Source organism: Schistocerca gregaria, chromosome 4 (assembly GCF_023897955.1).
Source record: "Schistocerca gregaria isolate iqSchGreg1 chromosome 4, iqSchGreg1.2, whole genome shotgun sequence".
Taxonomy (NCBI): Eukaryota; Metazoa; Arthropoda; class Insecta; order Orthoptera; family Acrididae; genus Schistocerca; species Schistocerca gregaria.
In genome coordinates this window covers 451,002,534-451,022,466 of record NC_064923.1, presented here as the reverse complement: position 1 = coordinate 451,022,466, position 19,933 = coordinate 451,002,534, and the positions used below count along the sequence as shown (strand labels likewise).

Below are 19,933 nucleotides of genomic sequence, written 5' to 3'. Positions count from 1 at the left end.
GGGGGGATGAGAGAATAGGGGGGATGAGAGAATAGGGGGGATGAGAGAATAGGGGGGATGAGAGAATAGGGGGGATAAGAGAATAGGGGGGATAAGAGAATAGGGGGGAGAAGAGAATAGGGGGGAGAAGAGAATAGGGGGGAGAAGAGAATAGGGGGGAGAAGAGAATAGGGGGGAGAAGAGAATAGGGGGAGAAGAGAATAGGGGGAGAAGAGAATAGGGGGGAGAAGAGAATAGGGGGGAGAAGAGAATAGGGGGGAGAAGAGAATAGGGGGGAGAAGAGAATAGGGGGGAGAAGAGAACAGGGGGGAGAAGAGAATAGGGGGGAGAAGAGAACAGGGGGGAGAAGAGAACAGGGGGGAGAAGAGAACAGGGGGGAGAAGAGAACAGGGGGGAGAAGAGAACAGGGGGGAGAAGAGAACAGGGGGGAGAAGAGAACATGGGGGAGAAGAGAACAGGGGGGAGAAGAGAACAGGGGGGAGAAGAGAACAGGGGGGAGAAGAGAACAGGGGGGAGAAGAGAACAGGGGGGGAGAAGAGAACAGGGGGGGAGAAGAGAACAGGGGGGGAGAAGAGAACAGGGGGGGAGAAGAGAATAGGGGGGAGAAGAGAATAGGGAGGAGAAAATGGGAAGAGTAGGGGGAGGGGGGTAGAGAGGGAGGGGGGTAGAGGGACAAAGGAAAGAGTGGGGAGAGAGAGAGGGGAACATAGGGGGGAGAGAGAGGGGAACAAAGGGGGAAGAGAGAGGGGAACAGAGGGGGATAGATGGGGGAAGGAGGGGGATAGAGGGGGGATAGAGGGGGGAAAGAGGGGGAGAGTGAGGGAAAGGATGTTGGAGAGAGGGGGGAGGGACAGAGAGGGGGAAGATGGAGAGAGGGGAGGGAGGGGGAGAGAGAGAGGGGCGTAGTGAGAGAGAGAGGGGGCGGAGTGGTAGGGGAGAGGGTAGTGGGGGTGGGTGGTGGAGGAGAGAGAGAGAGAGAGAGAGAGAGAGAGAGAGAGAGAGAGAGAGAGAGAGTTAGGGGGAGAGAGTGAGAATCAGGGGGGGAGAGAGAGTGAGAGTCATGGGGGGGGGGGGGAGAGAGAGTGAGAGTCATGGGGGAGGGAGAGAGGGTGAGAGTCAGGGGGGGAGAGAGGGTGAGAGTCAGGGGGGAGAGAGAGTGTGAGAGTCAGGGGGGAGAGAGAGTGTGAGAGTCAGGGGGGGAGAGAGAGGGTGAGAGTCAGGGGGGAGAGAGAGTGTGAGAGTCAGGGGGGGGGAGAGAGAGTGTGAGAGTCAGGGGGGGGGGAGAGAGAGTGTGAGAGTCAGGGGGGGAGAGAGAGAGTGTGAGAGTCAGGGGGGGAGAGAGAGAGTGTGAGAGTCAGGGGGGGAGAGAGAGAGTGTGAGAGTCAGGGGGGGAGAGAGAGTGTGAGAGTCAGGGGGGGAGAGAGAGTGTGAGAGTCAGGGGGGGAGAGAGAGTGTGAGAGTCAGGGGGGGGAGAGAGTGTGAGAGTCAGGGGGGGAGAGAGAGTGTGAGAGTCAGGGGGGGAGAGAGAGTGTGAGAGTCAGGGGGGGGAGAGAGAGAGTGAGAGTCAGGGGGGGGGAGAGAGAGAGTGAGAGTCAGGGGGGGGGGAGAGAGAGAGAGTGAGAGTCAGGGGGGGGAGAGAGAGAGTGAGAGTCAGGGGGGGGAGAGAGAGAGTGAGAGTCAGGGGGGGGGGAGAGAGAGAGTGAGAGTCAGGGGGGGAGAGAGAGAGTGAGAGTCCATTAACCCCTCCACTAAATCTCACTGGTGCAGTAACTCTAACCACCAAAACCACTTAAAATAAAGTCTGATTATATATATAAAATTTCTTCCTACACAATGTGCTAGGAGCAAAACCGATCATCACATATATTTAGATGAAGAGCGTAGTTGAAAATTTTCAAATTCAATTTATTCTGTGGTTGCAAATATGAACAGAACCTATAGCTTCTGATTCCCAGTGTTAACAATTCTTTCCCACACCTAAATCTTTACATAACAAATTCATATGCCAGTCCGTAATATTATTTGACATTTTATATCCTTTTACATTTACTTCTGCCAAAAAATTTTCCAACTGTTTCATCCTGTTCGGTTCCATCTCCAGAATTTCTTATCACAGTGTTGAACATTTTTACTTAATAATTTTCTCTCTTTAGTTGATCTCATTTCTTTCTAGCATTTGTAGACTTAGAGAAAGCTTTTGACAATGTTGACTGGAATACTCTTTTTCAAATTCTAAAGGTGGCAGGGGTAAAATACAGGGAGCGAAAGGCTATTTACAATTTGTACAGAAACCAGATGGCAGTCATAAAAGTCGAGGGGAATGAAAGGGAAGCAGTGGTTGGGAAAGGAGTGAGACAGGGTTGTAGCCTCTCCCCGATGTTATTCAATCTGTATATTGAGCAAGCAGTAAAGGAAACAAAAGAAAAATTTGGAGTAGGTATTAAAATTCATGGAGACGAAGTAAAAACTTTGAGGTTCGCCGATGACATTGTAATTCTGTCAGAGACGGCAAAGGACTTGTAAGAGCAGTTGAACGGAACGGACAGTGTCTTGAAAGGAGGATATAAGATGAACATCAACAAAAGCAAAACGAGGATAATGGAATGTAGTCAAATTAAATCGGGTGATGCTGAGGGAATTAGATTAGGAAATGAGACACTTCAAGTAGTAAAGGAGTTTTGCTATTTAGGAAGTAAAATAACTGATGATGGTCGAAGTAGAGATGATATAAAATGTAGACTGGCAATGGCAAGGAAAGCGTTTCTGAAGAAGAGAAATTTGTTAACATCGAATATAGATTTATGTATCAGGAAGTCGTTTCTGAAAGTATTTGTTTGGAGTGTAGCCATGTATGGAAGTGAAACATGGACAATAACTAGTTTGGACAAGAAGAGAATAGAAGCTTTCGAAATGTGGTGCTACAGAAGAATACTGAAGATAAGGTGGATAGATCACGTAACTAATGAGGAGGTATTGAATAGGATTGGGGAGAAGAGAAGTTTGTGGCACAACTTAACTAGAAGAAGGGATCGGTTGGTAGGACATGTTTTGAGGCATCAAGGGATCACAAATTTAGCGTTGGAGGTCAGCGTGGAGGGTAAAAATCGTAGAGGGAGACCGAGAGATAAGTACACTAAGCAGATTCAGAAGGATGTAGGTTGCAGTAGGTGCTGGGAGATGAAGCAGCTTGCTCAGGATAGAGTAGCATGGAGAGCTGCATCAAACCAGTCTCAGGACTGAAGACAACAACAACAACAACAACAACAACAGTTGATCTCATGTGCCTGTTCTCATACGTACATTGTAAGTAAAACTACTGTCAGTATGTTATTCAGAAGTTAAGTTTTTCATGCCTATTTCTTTCATGATGATGATGAAAAAGCTAATCTAGCCACCCCAGTACACGTCCGATCTTCCTTATTTTATTCTTGTGATTATTATGCAAGATATATGATGGAAGCATTGTAGCTGTTGCCCAGCCTGTAACAAAAATAGGTTCTCAGAATTTGCCCAACATGGTTTCAAAAGAACAATGTTGTATTCTTCCAAAGTTCCCCAAGCATCTCTGTTACGCTTTTGAATATGCAGTTCTTTCTTGCTAGAATCTTGACAGCAAATCTTAATTCCAGAGCTGTCTGCTGACATTCTTACTTTACAAAGATTCTCAATGCAGGAGCAGTTCTATACAGATGGTCATAGTAAAATCTTGCATGTGGTTTCAGTTACAGATTCACTGGAATTTCCAGGGATACTCCAGTAACTCTACATCTCACATTTGCCTCCCCTACTCTTCATCCCATCCATGTTCATCCACTTTCTAAATGCCCTTAACAATTCCCCAAAATATTCACACTATGCGATAGGCTCCTAAGCTTTACCACCAATTTTTTCCATCAGATGCTACCCCCTCATTTCTCTTTCTCTCTATCAAAGGTGTCTTGCATTCCCGATCACCATCCATTTATGATACTTTCTTGCAAACAATAGGGTCCATAATAAAACTGATAGTGCTTTCCGATCCTTCCTGATAAGCTGTTTATGTGTATTGAGAGCATTAGCAGTTGTATTGGGTTTCTTTGTTAGATACTCTATGTTACTTTTCTACCTGCTGAACATTTGCTATCCAATATAGAAATTTTCTTTGAGCCTATCACTTATTTGTATCTTATCTTAGGCTAGTTGTGTGACAGATCACTGTACAAACACTGTTACAGGATAATGTCCATTACAAGTAGATATTTGAAACTACTATGGGTGATAAGAAGCAAACAGTGATAAATCCACCTCCAGCACGATTAGAAACTCATTGTTGGTACAGACTCTTTTACAACCAGAAATGTCATTAATGTAGATTCTGAGAAGTTAATTAGGCTAGTTTGTGCAGAAATCACACCTGTGGAACATGAAAGACGTTCAGTATCATTCTTATGATGTTCAGTGAAAACTATGGATGAAATTGCAGAGGAAGTGGCTGTCAGCAATTGTAAGTATATAGTCTCTCTCTCTCTCTCTCTCTCTCTCTCTCTCTCTCTCTCTGTGTTTGTGTGTGTGTGTGTGTGTGTGTGTGTGTGTGTGTGTGTGTGTGTGTGTTTTATTCATTGTGCCTATCTACCGGTGCTTTCCTGCTTGGTAAGTCTTGGAATCTTTGTTTATAATATAGTCACTTTTTTTAGTATACATATGTCATCTTAATAGTTCAGAAGAGTTTTGAAGTAATTGGTTGACTAATGAAATACATTAACACACATGCAAATACTGACATATCTGGTTCACGTTCACAAAAATATGCTGCAAATTTGCCTCTGATCATATAAGCAGTAGTGGCATTTATGTTTTCACCTAGCAAAGTAATTCCGATGTTAGCTTCACTATGTTCAGTTTGTGATTGTTGTTCTAATGACGCAGAACATCTTTCACCTTATTTATTGATGGCAATACAACAAGCACATACATTTCACAACTGTATCAGTCAAATCAGGATTGACCTCAGTATACGTTTGAGGCACTTGGCACTTGCTGGTCGCAATACCAAAGACACACTCAATAATGCGCCTTGTCTTTGAAAGTTGTTTATTACATATTATTTTGATGGTCCAAGTTGTGTGCGACATGGCCTCATTAGATATGTTTTCAGCGATATGCTTCATATCCCCAAAAGAACATGCAGTGACATAACTGACTCTGAAACTAGCATTTGTGCAACATCTCTTCACACATTCCCAGAACTTCTCAGAACTGCTCTCAAAATCCTTGTGAAGTGATGGAATTCTCCCATAGCTTTCCTTTTAACTAGTATTGGATTTACCCCATACCTACATTTTCTTTTAACTATTTCCATCTGACATCTCATCAGGTATGGAGTGCCCAAACAGTAAGTCCTATCCACAAAAATAATTGAACTGCCTCACTGTAATGATTTCATCATCTGCCTACAAACCCAAGTCACAAAATGACAGTCACGTGAAATCTCTTACAGTGGATGATCCCAGTCACTCATAGTCATACAACTCAGGTCACCTGTATTTGCTAGCTGTCGTGACCAGCCGGCAGTGTTGCATGACATTTACTACTGTTCTGAAAACTAGAGGAACAGAATCTACCAGTTAATGTGCATTTACTATTTACTAGGTTAATTTTTCTGTGCCCGAGTCCATTTTTCAACAGAACATCTTTTCCTCTAGGGACATCATCATTATTTTCAAATTAAGAATAGCTTTACAACAGGCAGACATCATGAAATTTACTTGCAATTGCAGGATGTTTCCAATATTAGCTGCATTAGGTATGAGGATATTATCTATTGCTGACTCTTGAAAATTTGTACTTCACAGAGTATCAGTAATAATGTGTTTCGGCTTTGACACCAAATAAGTGGCAATTATGTAATGGAAAGTTCTGGTAGAATATTAATAATTTAGATGTATGGATAATGACTCAGCAAATAGAGAAGGTGGTGAGTTATTGACAGGCACATAAACAACATCAAATATATGGTACCTTTTGGATGAATCCTTTTTCAAGCTATCCCACGCATGCACACAGTAAATAAACTGTGCCACGACAGCATATTCGCCTGGCACAATGTAGCCAATAAATCTGTGTGTGTGTGTGTGTGTGTGTGTGTGTGTGTGTGTGTGTGTGTGTGTGTGTATGTGTGTGTGTGTGGTTAACTCATACTGAGTAGACTGTTACTAAATGTCTATCAGTTTATTCAAACACAGAAGTTTTCCTATCTTACTGGATGAACTTTCTTCCCCAAATGAGTGCTGCCACTATAATAGCATTGTGGTTGATGATCTTGACTTTCTAATAATAATCAAAAAGATAAGATCTGTTTGTAGCCGATACATCTAAACCATCTCTCTAGAAAATGGGCTGTTGGACTAGTTGGTCACAGCAGCTTTTTCTTAATGCATCCATTATTACTAGGTTGATTAAATTCTGCCTCTATTAGTACTGTATGGTTGAGATATTTCTGTGCTGTCAGGTTCCGGGTATATTTGAATGACTATCATTGATTTGTCTCATCTGGCAGCTAATAAAAACATCCTCTTGTCAATCCAAGTACACCAACTATGGTAATTATCCATCATTTCTCGAGCATGTGTCTGGGAACCCAGAATAGTATTATTTCTTCTTCTGATATTTCAGGTGGTAACCTTATCCACCTTCAAGGTGAGTCGCTAACAGAATGCAAACCACCTGACACAATATTTTGGAGTCCATTCATACGCATCATAGGCAACAGAGTAAGCAACAAGAATAAAACTATGCACCTAAGGGTACAATATAGGAAATGCAAGGTCAACTTCTCCACAGCGCTCACAATTTATGTGGTTGATTGTTAAAACGGAGGGCATGTGTTAGAATGCCATACAGAGAAGACACAGAACACCTATGTGAAATGAGTGGTTTCCTTAATTTGTTGGGCGGGAAACCATTATCTCAGTTGAGCAGGTTGTCTGCTAATTTTAATTCCACAGCTTCCTTGACCACTGAATATCAACAGTATAATGCTGTGACCAGTATCTTGACTTTCCTGTAATCCATGCAATGACCAATGAAAATTAGCAGACCACTTACTGAACCAAGAGAGGGACTTAAGCTGAACAAATCATGAAACATGTTCTGAACTGCACGAAAATGTGCTATGAGTGGTATGAGCCATTCACATGCAAAACCATGCATCTTACCATGAGAAACATAGAAGGTCTACAACAGGGACTTTGACAACATAAACAAGCAAAATATCCATGTGATAGGATCAACAACACACCAAAGATAATAAAATATTGCCAACCTCTTGATGTGTATTTCTTTACACAATGTAAGCTGTATGTGAGGATTACTGCAGATTTTGTAAGACTAAAATGTCAGAAAACACAACTAATAGTTTCATTATCAGATTTCACTCTGTGCTATACAATCAACTTTCCTGACCAAAGTGCAAGCATATCATACAATATGAATGGCAAAAAACGGAGTTAGGGCATTGACATACCAATATAATTTGAAAATTGACATACCAATATCATTTGGAAAACTAATTAGTGTGACATTTGATATCAGACTGCTTGAATTCGAAAGTGATATAAAATGTGAAAGAATGGTTTTACTCAGATGTGCATTGTGGTGCTCCATATTGCTTTTACCACTTCCATAAAAAAAAAAACCTCCTGCACTTCCAAGATTGAATAGCTGTCCTACATTAAGAGGAAAGTAGAAAATGTTTGTTATTAAGATGGAATAATTATTTTAAGCAGAGGGGAAGATAGTGGTAAGTCACAACATTGAAACACGTGTGTTTTTCGTTATGTCTGTATTTTGTTTCTTCATGTTACCAAAGTTCCTCTCTCAGACCTTGAATGGGTGACCATTCCAATGTCTTTTGTGAAACAAACAATGGAATGTCACGATGGGAAAGGATAGATTGCTACCCATCACATACATGAGGTATCAAGTTGCAGACAGGCACAATGAGAGAGACTGCTACAAGTTTTAGCTTTCAGACAAAGTCCTCCTTCCAAAGTAGGACAGTAGGACGGACGGACGGACACTCACGCACACACACACACACACACACACACACACACACACACACACACACACACACACACACACACGAGAGAGAGAGAGAGAGAGAGAGAGAGAGAGAGAGAGAGAGAGAGAGAGAGAGAGATATTCAATATTTTAGCAGTCATTTTCATTGTGTATGTCTGTGACTCAATGTCTCCTCTGTGTGGTGAGTAGCAATCTATACTTTCCAAATGTCTCTCATGGTAAGACAATGTTGTGTGCGAATGATTCATACCACTGTTTTTGAGTTGAGTAATTTATATTCTAAGCACATTTTATGCAGTTCTGAGTGTTGGAGGTAGGCACTTTCCTTGTCAGAGAAATTATTGTTCTGAGCCCTTGCTGTCTGGCATTCCAACACGTGCCATCCATTTTAATAATAAGTCACATGATTTGCAAGTACTATGGAGACACTGACTCTGCATTTGATATGTTTTACTCTTAGATGCATAGTTTTAGCTATGCCTCATGCTCTTGTTTCTAACCGTATCCTCTCTTATGCATCCATATCTATTCCACAGTATTGTGTCAACTAGTTTAAATTCTGTCAGCAGCTCACCTTGAAGAAGGATGTATGGACATCAGTTGAAATATCAGAAGAAGAAATAATACTATCTCATATGCAGCTTCAAAAGATGGCGGAATATTCTACCCATCCAGAAAAATGCTAGAAACATATGGTAATTATAGTCTATATGAGTTTGCCGTTGATTAATTTTAGACTTCTAGGCACCTAGTGTTCCTAATTGTCGTAATAAATCCTGCTTCTTCTGGGGAGTCTCTTGTATCTTTCTTATGTGCACCTATTGAAGATTTCTTTACTTTCAAATTTATGCTTGAATCCACTATCAGTTCCTAATATTATATACTTTAAGATATTAGCTTTCTGTCTGTTGTCTTTATCAAAACTACCTTCAGGATGACAGACACGTACTCTGTGACACGAAAAATGAAAATGATATAACTTTAAAATAATTTGGCAGGTAAGCAAACTAAATACGATATGTCTAATTCAATTTAAGTTGAAGTTGCTTCGAACAGACAGCTCAAAATATTAAGTCTGAATAATTTTCACTCAGAGCAACAATATACTTCATTCAGATGCAGCTACAAATATAAAAATGCAGAAGATATAAAAAATGCAGAAGATATAAAAAATGCAGGCACACTCAAAGCAGCACGTCCACTGCAGGCAGGCAGAAAGTTTGCAGAATGGATACCTTCAAATATCTTATCAATACCATTTAAATCAGAGGTTGTCTCGTCTTGCTGATCTGGAGGCTGCAATGGGTCATGGTCAACATAGGTGCTGTCACGGAAGGAACTGCAAGAAGAGAGCAGACTACGAGGGGTCAATGCAAGCCTGTAAATATAAACTCTCTTAATACATTAATAATCAATAAAGACTTATATAATAATGTTATCAATGACATATTAGAACAAGTTTTTAAAATATATCTTCAGTACTAAAAATAATTATATTTGTCTATTATGTTTAGTTGCTTAACAATTAATGACTATTGTAAGATAAAACAGAATTCATAGTTTATAACGGAAATCCATAAACAAAAATATTTTTCTTTAGATGTCTTCCCTATGCCATTTCTTAAAACGATGTAAGACTAAAAGTTGTATGAATTGCAAATAAAAGTTTCATTTTACAGCACACACAAATAGATAAAATGGCATATTTCGCAATCAGAAAAGACCAGTACAGAAATATTCTGACAGGATGTAGACTATTAATTTTGACAAGTTCTTCTGTCAGAAACTATAAGCCAGGTAAGAGAGAGAAAAAGATGTAGGAGAGATACCACGAAGAAGACGAAATTTAAGTACGGTGGCAACAGACTCATTAGTAAGAGGCAGTGTAAAAAGTGCCACACAAGACAATACTGCAGTACTGGAGTATCCGTCTGCCATGAATTCAACATTTAGCATTGATTTTTTTATAATACTGCCTGTATGGTGTTGGCCATTATGCCACAGTAGTATTCATTAAGAGTGGCAAGGGACATGCACCAGGGGTTACATGACAAGTGAAAGCAATAATGTTCCATTCACATACATAATTTAGGAGTCGACAGGGCCACATAAAGGAGAAAGAAAACTTGCTAGCTTTCAGAACAAATTCTTTATCAAGTTAGAGCAAAAAAATATGCACACACACACACACACACACACACACACACACACACACACTATTCCATGCTCACGCACACCCTGGTTCATCTCTGTGCAACTCCCACTCCCAGCCCTTGCCACAGCGGTAATATCCCTGTAGAAGACCCAAATGTATGATCTCTCTAATCCACCCACCCAGCAATTCCTACTTCAGTCCTGTAACAGGCTTTTACTATCGCACCAGATCTGGGGCACCTCTGAAACCTTCCATGTCATATACCAACTCTGCTGCAAACACTGTATAGATTTTTATGTCTGTATGACAACCAACCAGGTGTCCATCTCAATGAATGAACACTGCCAAGTCGTGGCCAAGAACAAAGTTGACTACCCAATGGCACAACCTGCAGCTGAGCACAACACACTCAAATTCAATGGTTGCTTTACAATGTGGTCCATCTGTATCCTTTCTTCCATCACCACTTTTCTGAGCTACGAACATGGGAGTTATCCTCGCAACATGTCCTTCACTACTGCAACCCTCCTGACCTCAATCTCCACTAACCCACAGTCTCCACTCTTTCAGCCAGTATCTTCCCCTTTCTCCATCTGGTCAACTCCTCCCAATCCACACCACACCATGTCACCTTGATTGTGCACCATACCTCAACAGGTCTACTATTCGTTAGTAACATGCCTAGCCTGTGCATCTACCTCCCTTTCCTTCCTCAATCCTAACCAGTCAACTTGCTACCTCACCTCCAAGTTACTAACCACCCACCCCAACCCTTCTCCCTGCCTCTCTCCCCCTTCTCTCCCTCTATACCCACCTCACCTGACACAACTGCCACCCCACCCTAGCCCACCAGCTGAAGCGCAACGAACGTAGGCATCATGTGTCCAGCCAGTGCAATAATGTAGGGTGTAGAGTCACAGGTGTGTGTGTGTGTGTGTGTGTGTGTGTGTGTGATGAATGTGCGCACCTTTGTGGCCAAGTACTAATTCTTTTGTGTGCGCTTGTCAATGACTCAATGCTTCTGCTATTCTGTGAATGGTCTCCTTTACTTCTAAATTATTTACATTCTGCCAGAACTTTTCTAATTCATTTATATAAAATTTTGAAAGAGAGTCCTGAATAGAAACACTGTATATGACAACAAACTGGTGATGCAGTTAAGTGTACTTCCTGTAACCCCCACCCCCTCCCTCTCCCCTCCCTTCTCTCTCTCCCTAAAACTTATTACACACCTGCATTTTTATGTCCACACCACTATAATTCATCTCAGGAGTTACACAGCCATATTACTTCTGAGTTCTAACAAATAAATGACCTCAAATATTCCCAGAGGTTTTTCTAAATCATCTCACAGTGAATGCCACTCTTGATAAATGAACTCTACTTCTATAAGCTTATGATTCATCTGCTATTCTGTGTTGATTCTGTTAACTTAGTTACTTCCATTTACATTACCGGTACATACTAGATTACTAGTATCATTTATCATTTTACTGTCTACCATCGAAAAATTGTTTTAGAAAGAATTAAAATGTTTCGACAATTAAAGGTGATGAGCCACCTGCTTCTAATTCTAATTATGTTACTTTATAATAAGATTTATATGAGGAATTGCTACATTCTCTTCAAAATTATTATACTGCCATCAAAAGAAGATAATAACTTTAGCTATAGAGTGACAGCAGAAAAAGAAGTATAAGAATTGACAAGTGCAAGCTTTTGGAGGCAGAGAACCTTCAATATGGTAAACCAGGTGAAAAATCTGGATAAATGGGATTACTGTCTAAGTAAGTGTAAGAGAGACCCATCAGAACCTAGGCTCAAATGAGACACAAATAGATACCCTATCATTTTTCTTTGTATCCATCTGTAATATTACATAGAAAGTAGGGTGATTTACTGTTCTTGTTTGATTATCATTTTAAAATTTTGTTCTACAACTCTAACAGTATGAGTTAAAACAAATATCTATATTTAATCCTGATAAATGAAAATTAATATTCACAAATGACTATTGGCAATGTGACAGCCAAACTTTTTAAACAGTATGGATAGATACCTGGTACGTTTTGGTGGTGCAGGAGCCTGTTTGCCTTTACGATTGGTTGGCCTCCTAAGCTGCACAAGATTGCTTTTGCTGCTAGCATGTACAGGACCACTTGAAAATGTGCTCAACTTGCTTACTGCTCCATCTGAAATTAGAACAATGATGATGTCAAACACTATACACAGTAACACTCATGCAGTTAATGTCAACTGGCAATGATTCATACATTTGGACACAAATGACTTTTATTACGGTGTGTGGATGCGATTTTACACCCAAGGACAGACAGAACAACATATTTCAAACTGTGAGTCAGTCTCTTCCAATAACTGCTGCCTTCTGTGGCGCTACAAAACACCACCATATAAAACAGAGCAATCTATAAGTAATTCCTGTAATTAACAATGCAAGTACAAAAGGAAGAGCTACAACTGGCTAATAGCATATATAACATAAGTAGCCTGTAGGGCCTGCATCTGCTTGTAAATATGTAACTTATATTTCTCTGCATTCTTGGTGGATCTCCTACCCATTTTGTTCATCAGCTGAGACCGGTTCACCACATGGCTTTCTATATAGGAATCACTAGCACCAAAATGACGCAACATATGACTGGATGGACATGACAACCTGTCCACCTCAAGCGGCATTTACATTTAGTTTAAAAACATGTTTCTGTTCACAACAATGTTTCTGCAAAATTGTTCCACAAAAGTCAGCACCATGTTGGCAACAATGTTCATTGTTCGCAGTCCTGTCTAAACTAGCGACAAAAATTTCTGCATATGTATTCACATCAGCTGCTATGCTGAAATGGCAGCAAATGTTTTGTGTTATGTATTTGCATCAAGAGCTGTGTTATAATAAGTGAAGAGGAAGAATTAATGATCTGTGGTGCAGTGCTGATAACACTCTATGAAATACGCAGACGAAGAATAAGATTTACTGATGGTCAGTGGAATGAGAGCACTTAGCAGCTTCAAACAAAAATTACACTAATTTCAAATTTTTAGAAAACTTTTTCTCCCTGACATGATGAAGGGAAAAATGTTTTTACTTACCAAATTTTCACTGTTCATGCAGTAAAACTTCAGCATCAGGCATGACATTTTAATTTATTGCTTCTTTACTACTGACACTATTCGCAAAACTGCCTGCAGACAGTATCCACATATCCCACTGAATGTATCTGCACAACAGCATATCAATGTGTGATATACGGTTTAGAAGATATTACTTCATAGGGATTTAGATGCAGGAAAAATTGCTTTGGATTAAAATACGACAAAATTTACTTAACTATATTCATCCATCGTTTCATAATGGCAACACTTAGTGATTTTCGAGGAGCTTTAAAGTGGGATTTCAAACTTTTCCCGAACTTGTTCTTGCTTATACATTAATGTCAAATATGTAACATATTAACTCACTTGTAACGTATTCTTGCTTACACATTAATTCCAAATACGTAATGTATTAAAACTGAAGAAACTGCAAAAAGGTGGGAATTTAAGGAGATGGGACCTGGATAAACTGACTAAACCAGAGGTTGTACAGAGTTTCAGGGAGAGCATAAGGGAGCAATTAACAGGAATGGGGGAAAGAAATACAGTAGAAGAGGAATCGGTAGCTTTGAGGGATGAAGTAGTGAAGGCAGCAGAGGATCAAGTAGGTAAAAAGATGAGGTCTAGTAGAACTCCACGGGTAACAGAAGAAATATTGAATTTCATTGATGAAAGGAGAAAATATAAAAATGCAGTAAATGAAGCAGGCAAAAAGGAATACAAACGTCCAAAAATCAACAGGAAGTGCAAAATGGCTAAGCAGGGATGGCTAGAGGACAAATGTAAGAATGTAGAGGCTTATCTCACTAGGGGTAAGATGGATACAACCTACAGGAAAATTAAAGAGACCTTTGGAGATAAGAGAACCACTTGTATGAATATCAAGAGCTCAGATGGAAACCCAGTTCTAAGCAAAGAAGGGAAAGCAGAAAGGTGGAAGGAGTATATAGAGGGTCTATACAAGGGTGATGTACTTGAGGACAATATTATGGAAATGGAAGAGGATGTAGATGAAGATGAAATGGGAGATATGATACTGCGTGAAGAGTTTGACAGAGCACTGTAAAACCTGTGTCGAAACAAGGCCCCGGGAGTAGACAACATTCCATTAGAACTATTGACAGCCTTGGGAGAGCCAGTCCTGACAAAACTCTACCATCTGGTGAGCAAGATGTATGAGACAGGCGAAATACCCTCAGACTTCAAGAAGAATATAAATATTCCAATCCCAAAGAAAGCAGGTGCTGACAGATGTGAAAATTACCGAACCATCAGTTTAATAAGTCACAGCTGCAAAATACTAACGCGAATTCTTTACAGACGAATGGAAAAACTAGTAGAAGCTGGCCTTGGGGACGATCAGTTTGGATTCCGTAGAAATATTGGAACACATGAGGCAACACTGACCCTACAATTTATCTTAGAAGCTAGATTAAGGAAAGGCAAACCTATGTTTCTAGCATTTGTAGACTTAGAGAAAGCTTTTAAAGCTTTTGACAATGTTGACTGGAATACTGAAGGTGGCAGGGGTAAAATACAGGGAGCAAAAAGCTATTTACAATTTGTACAGAAACCAGATGGCAGTTATAAGAGTCGAGGGGCATGAAAGGGAAGCAGCGGTTGGGAAGCGAGTGAGACAGGGTTGTAGCCTGTCCCCAATGTTATTCAATCTGTATATTGAGCAAGCAGTGAAGGAAACAAAAGAAAAATTCGGAGTAGGTATTAAAATCCATGGAGAAGAAATAAAAACTTTGAGGTTTGCCGATGACATTGTAATTCTGTCAGAGACGGCAAAGGACTTGGAAGAGCAGTTGAACGGAATGGACAGTGTCTTGAAAGGAGGATATAAGATGAACATTAACAAAAGCAAAACGAGGATAATGGAATGTAGTCGAATTAGGTCGGGTGATGCTGAGGGAATTAGAATAGGAAATAAGACACTTTAAGTAGTAAAGGAGTTTTGCTATTTGGGGAGCAAAATAACTAATGATGGTCGAAGTAGAGAGGATATAAAATGTAGACTGGCAATGGCAAGGAAAGCGTTTCTGAAGAAGAGAAGTTTGTTAACATCGAGTATACATTTAAGTCTCAGGAAGTCATTTCTGAAAGTATTTGTATGGAGTGTAGCCATGTAAGGAAGTGAATCATGGATGATAAATAGTTTGGACAAGAAGAGAATAGAAGCTTCGAAAGGTGGGGCTACAAAAGAATGCTGCATATTAGATGGGTAGATCACATAACTAATGAGGAAGTATTGAATATGATTGGGGTGAAGAGAAGTTTGTGGCATAACTTGACAAGAAGAAGGGATCGGTTGGTAGGACATGTTCTGAGGCATCAAGGGATCACCAATTTAGTACTGGAGGGCAGTGTGGAGGGTAAAAATCTTAGAGGGAGACCAAGAGATGAATACACTAAGCAGATTCAAAAGGATGTAGGTTGCAGTAGGTACTGGGAGATGAAGAAGCTTACACAGGATAGAGTAGCATGCAGCGCTGCATCAAACCAGTCTCAGGACTGAAGACCACAATGAGAACATTTAATGTATTAACTCATTTGTAAAGTAATCAGATATCTGAAGCTGTCTGATACACGGAAGTTTGAATCTTTAAAGAACAGAAAGTTTACTATTAATATAGAGTGGTGAGAATGACATGCTTGTGAGTTGAATTTGGAAGACACTTCTAGTTTTTGCAATTTCACTAAGATGATACTGTGCAGTTTTGAAATTCTAATGAACATTACAGGATCAGTTGCTTCAAAAGCAACACAAAGCTTAGAAAAGCAATTATGTGAAGCAACAACTTGCTGTTACTCTTTGTTTTTTGGCAACAAAGTATCAAACACTCCTAATACCGGCCCTCCGCAACTGACAGATCATGAACGTTAATGTCACAACATCGACAACCATGACTGTCGGCACAGTGGCAGAGCACTGCATGGTCTGTTGAATTCCAATACCATCTTCATCATGCCGACGGGAGATCGCAAATCCACCATCTTCCAGGGGAACAACTCCTTCACACATCTATTGTGGGATGGAGACAAGTTGGCGGCAGTTCCATTGCACACTGGAGAACACTCATGTAGACATCCATGGATCTAGAGCAGCTTGTGCAAGACATGGTGATAGGTACTGTACACTGATTGTAGACCACATAGACCTCTTCATGACAATCGTGTTTCCCAATAGCAGTGAAATTTTTCAGTAAGGTAATGTGCCGTGTCACAAGGCCAGGAATGTGATGGAGTGGTTAGAGAAGGACAATGGCGAGTTCCAATTGAAGTGCAGGTCCCACATCTTGTCAGGTGTGAACCAAATCAAACACATCTGAGATGTGACTGAACGTGGCATCAGACCTCATCGCCCCCACACCGGAATTTACGGAAATTAAGTGACTTCTGTGCAGATGTGGTGTCAACTCCATCCCGCGACCTACTAAGGCGTAAATGCTTCCATACCACGATGCGTCTCCACTGTTTTCCATGCCAAAGGTGAACGTACTGGCTATCAGGTAGGTGGTCGTAACGTTCTGGCTGATCAGTGTAAGTTAACTGCCACCAGTATCATTATATCCAAAAAGGAACAGTGGTTCTCTCTGCTGACAATGCAAGTATCATAAAACAGTCAATGGAGAATCTACACCACTTGAAAATGCAAACCAAATTTTCTTGAAAATTAATAATTGCTTCTCTGTAAATGGACTACCACTCAACTTAGACAAAACACAACACATGCAATTCTGTCCCGCACAAGAGCTGACCTCACCTTTAGAAATAATGCATCTGAGTAAATCAATAAAAGAAACAGAATGCTCTCGAATTCTTTGATGTTTAAATTGAGAACATGGACTGGACGTCCCATCTTACAGATTTTGTTAAGCGCCTGAGCCCTTCAATTTCTGAATTACAGATAATAGTGCATTTAAGAGATGAAAATGCAAAATCATCATTTGCCTTTTCTGTTTCATTCATTAATGTCTTCTTCTTGTTGAGCTCAGTCTGAAGACTTGTTTAATGCATCTCTCAATACTAGTCTGTCCATGTAAGCCTCTTCATCTCTGCACGACAACTACATCCTACATAGGTTTGAACCTTTATTCAAGCCTTTGCGTCTCTTACCATTTTAGTGCTCCCCCCCCCCCCTTACACACACACACACACACACACACACACACACACACACACACACACACACACACACATACTTTCTTAAAAAATTGCTGCCTCTGGATCATGGGGTCCTGGGTTCAATTCCTGGCCCAGTTGGGCAGTTGGGGATTTTCTCTACCTGGGGACTGAGTGTTTGTGTTGTCCTCATCATTTCATTTCATAATAATCACCACCACCACCTAATTCAACTCCTTGATGCCTCATGATGTGTCCTATCACCCAATCCTTTCTTTTAGTCAAGTTGTGCCATTAGTTTAAAATTTCCTCAATTTCATTCAGTGCACTCTCATCTGTTACATGATGTACACACCTAATCTTCAGCATGCTCATATAATACCCCATTTCGAAAGCTTCTCTTTTCTTCTTCTCTTAATTTTTTTTATTGTTCATGTTTCAATTCCACACAAGGCTACACTCCACACAAATATCTTCAGAAAATGATATTAAATATTAATGAATTCCTCTTTGTCTGCTCCCGGTAGCTGAGTGGTCAGCACGACAGACTGTCAATCCAAAGGGCCCGGGTTCGATTCCCGGCTCTGTCGAATATTTTCTCTGCTCAGGGACTGGCTGGTGTGTTGTCCTAATCCTCATCATTTCATCCCCATTGACACCCAAGTGTAAATAACTCTTCACTCTCTGTATTTTATAGGTGCTGCCACCAGTATTTTGAAGAGTGTAGTCCAAGCAACACTGTCAAAAGTATCTGCAAATGCTATAAATGTAGGTTTGCATTTCTTCAAGCTACATTTTAGAATACATCTTGAGACCAGTATTGCCTTGTGTGTTTCTGCAAGTGTCCAGAACCCAAACTGATCTTCCCTGAGATCGATTTTTACCTGTTTTTTTTTTCCATTTTTCTTTAAATAATGTGTGTCAATATTTGTCATTCGTCCTCAGTATTCATACCTGTCACTGTCTGCTTTCTTTGAAATTGGAATTATTACATTCTTCCTGAAATCTGAGTACATTTTGCTTGCCACATTTATCTTGCACTTGCCAGGTAGAGCAATTTTGTCATGGCTGCCTCTCCCATGGCTCTCAATAATTCTGAGGGAATGGCATCTACTCCAGGAGCCCTGTCTTCTCTTAGGTCTTTCAGTGCTCTGTCAAATTATTCTTGTAGTACCCCATCTCATATCTTGTTTTCATCTGCTTTCTTATCTTCTGTCCTGAAGTTTGTTTACCTTATACACATCCTCTATGTATTTCCTCCACCTTTCGACTTTCCCTTGTTTACTTCATTAGTGGCTTGGCATCTGAGCTCTTGATATTTATACAACTCTTTTCTTTTCTCCAAACGTCCTTCTAATTTTGCTAAGGTAGCATCTATCTTTTCCTAATTATGAATGCTCCTTCATCCTTGTATTGTGCTCTAATCATTTCTGCTTGGTCATTTTGCACAGTCTCAATTTTATATGCTTCTACCTATATTTCCTTTTGCCTCTTCATTTGCTCAATTTTTACGAGGGGCATTCAAAAAGTAATACAACACTTTTTTCTGAAGGAGGGTTGGCTTTATTCAGGATTCCAATAAACCATTTTACGAGAGTATCTGATCAAGTCATGGCAACTATTTTTTTTTCCTTGAAAATGGTAATGAATTAAAACATTCAGAAATATGCAAATAGAAGATTAATTCATATATAAACACTACATGTAACAAGATACCACACAGTTATAAGCATATAGCATAAGGAAAAACTAAACAATTTTTCTAATTTCAAATATGTTTTACTGTCAGTTTCAACATTACACAACAATACTGGGCAAAAACACAGACCTTTGACATTTAAAGAGCACCCGCAAATAGTCTCCCAATGAAACCATCATACACTGCCAATGCTGTGTAAGATGCCAAATACTTATGGTCTCGCCATGAGCGAATCGTCGAATGTTATGTGTCACTGCTTTGGCAATGTCGTCACGTGTTTGAAAGTGCGTTCCACACAATGGTTCTTTGAGTTTCAGTATGATGTCAAAATTGCAATGTGGGATGCTCCAGAACTTCTCATCCCCAGTGCACAAGCAGATTCTGCACATAATATGCTGCCTTACAGGTTCTTGCATTGTCCTGTAGCATTGTGTAGATGGTGTTGCAGGCAAGTGCGACAGTAGTGCAGTGCATTAACAGTTTGTCCATATGGGACCAAATGGCACAAAATCACTTCTCTCATGTCATAGGCTATGATGACCATTAACTTGACAGGAAAGGGATTGTGTCAGAATTTCTGACTGCATGGTGAACCTGCACGACACTATTATGAGGACTGGTTTTTCAGTTCTGGCTAATAGGCTCTGGCCCAAAATTCATCTATGGTGACAATTCACTCAAGCATATTGTCTCCCTCTACTCATAATGCACCAGATGCACATGACTAGTTTTTGTAACATGTCCAGTTTTTCACTCCACTTAGTGCAAGAGGTGCCCAC

At 40.3% G+C, this 19,933-nt stretch overlaps 1 protein-coding gene across 12 annotated transcripts in view; it reads right to left on the bottom strand.

Annotated features, from left to right (window-relative positions):
• The window catches only part of LOC126266607 (tyrosine-protein kinase Abl), a 428,403-nt gene that overhangs the window by 42,420 nt on the left and 366,050 nt on the right, over positions 1–19,933 (bottom strand). For 5 of the 12 annotated variants that reach the window (XM_049970933.1, XM_049970934.1, XM_049970937.1 and 2 more), the window contains 2 exons: positions 12,276–12,408; positions 9,297–9,439 (listed from right to left, as the gene is read on the bottom strand). In XM_049970933.1, coding sequence (XP_049826890.1) covers positions 9,297–9,439; positions 12,276–12,408 — 276 coding nt within the window. The remainder of the gene's footprint in view (positions 1–9,296; positions 9,440–12,275; positions 12,409–19,933) is intronic. The other 7 variants (XM_049970945.1, XM_049970938.1, XM_049970941.1 and 4 more) reach the window with 4 other exon arrangements.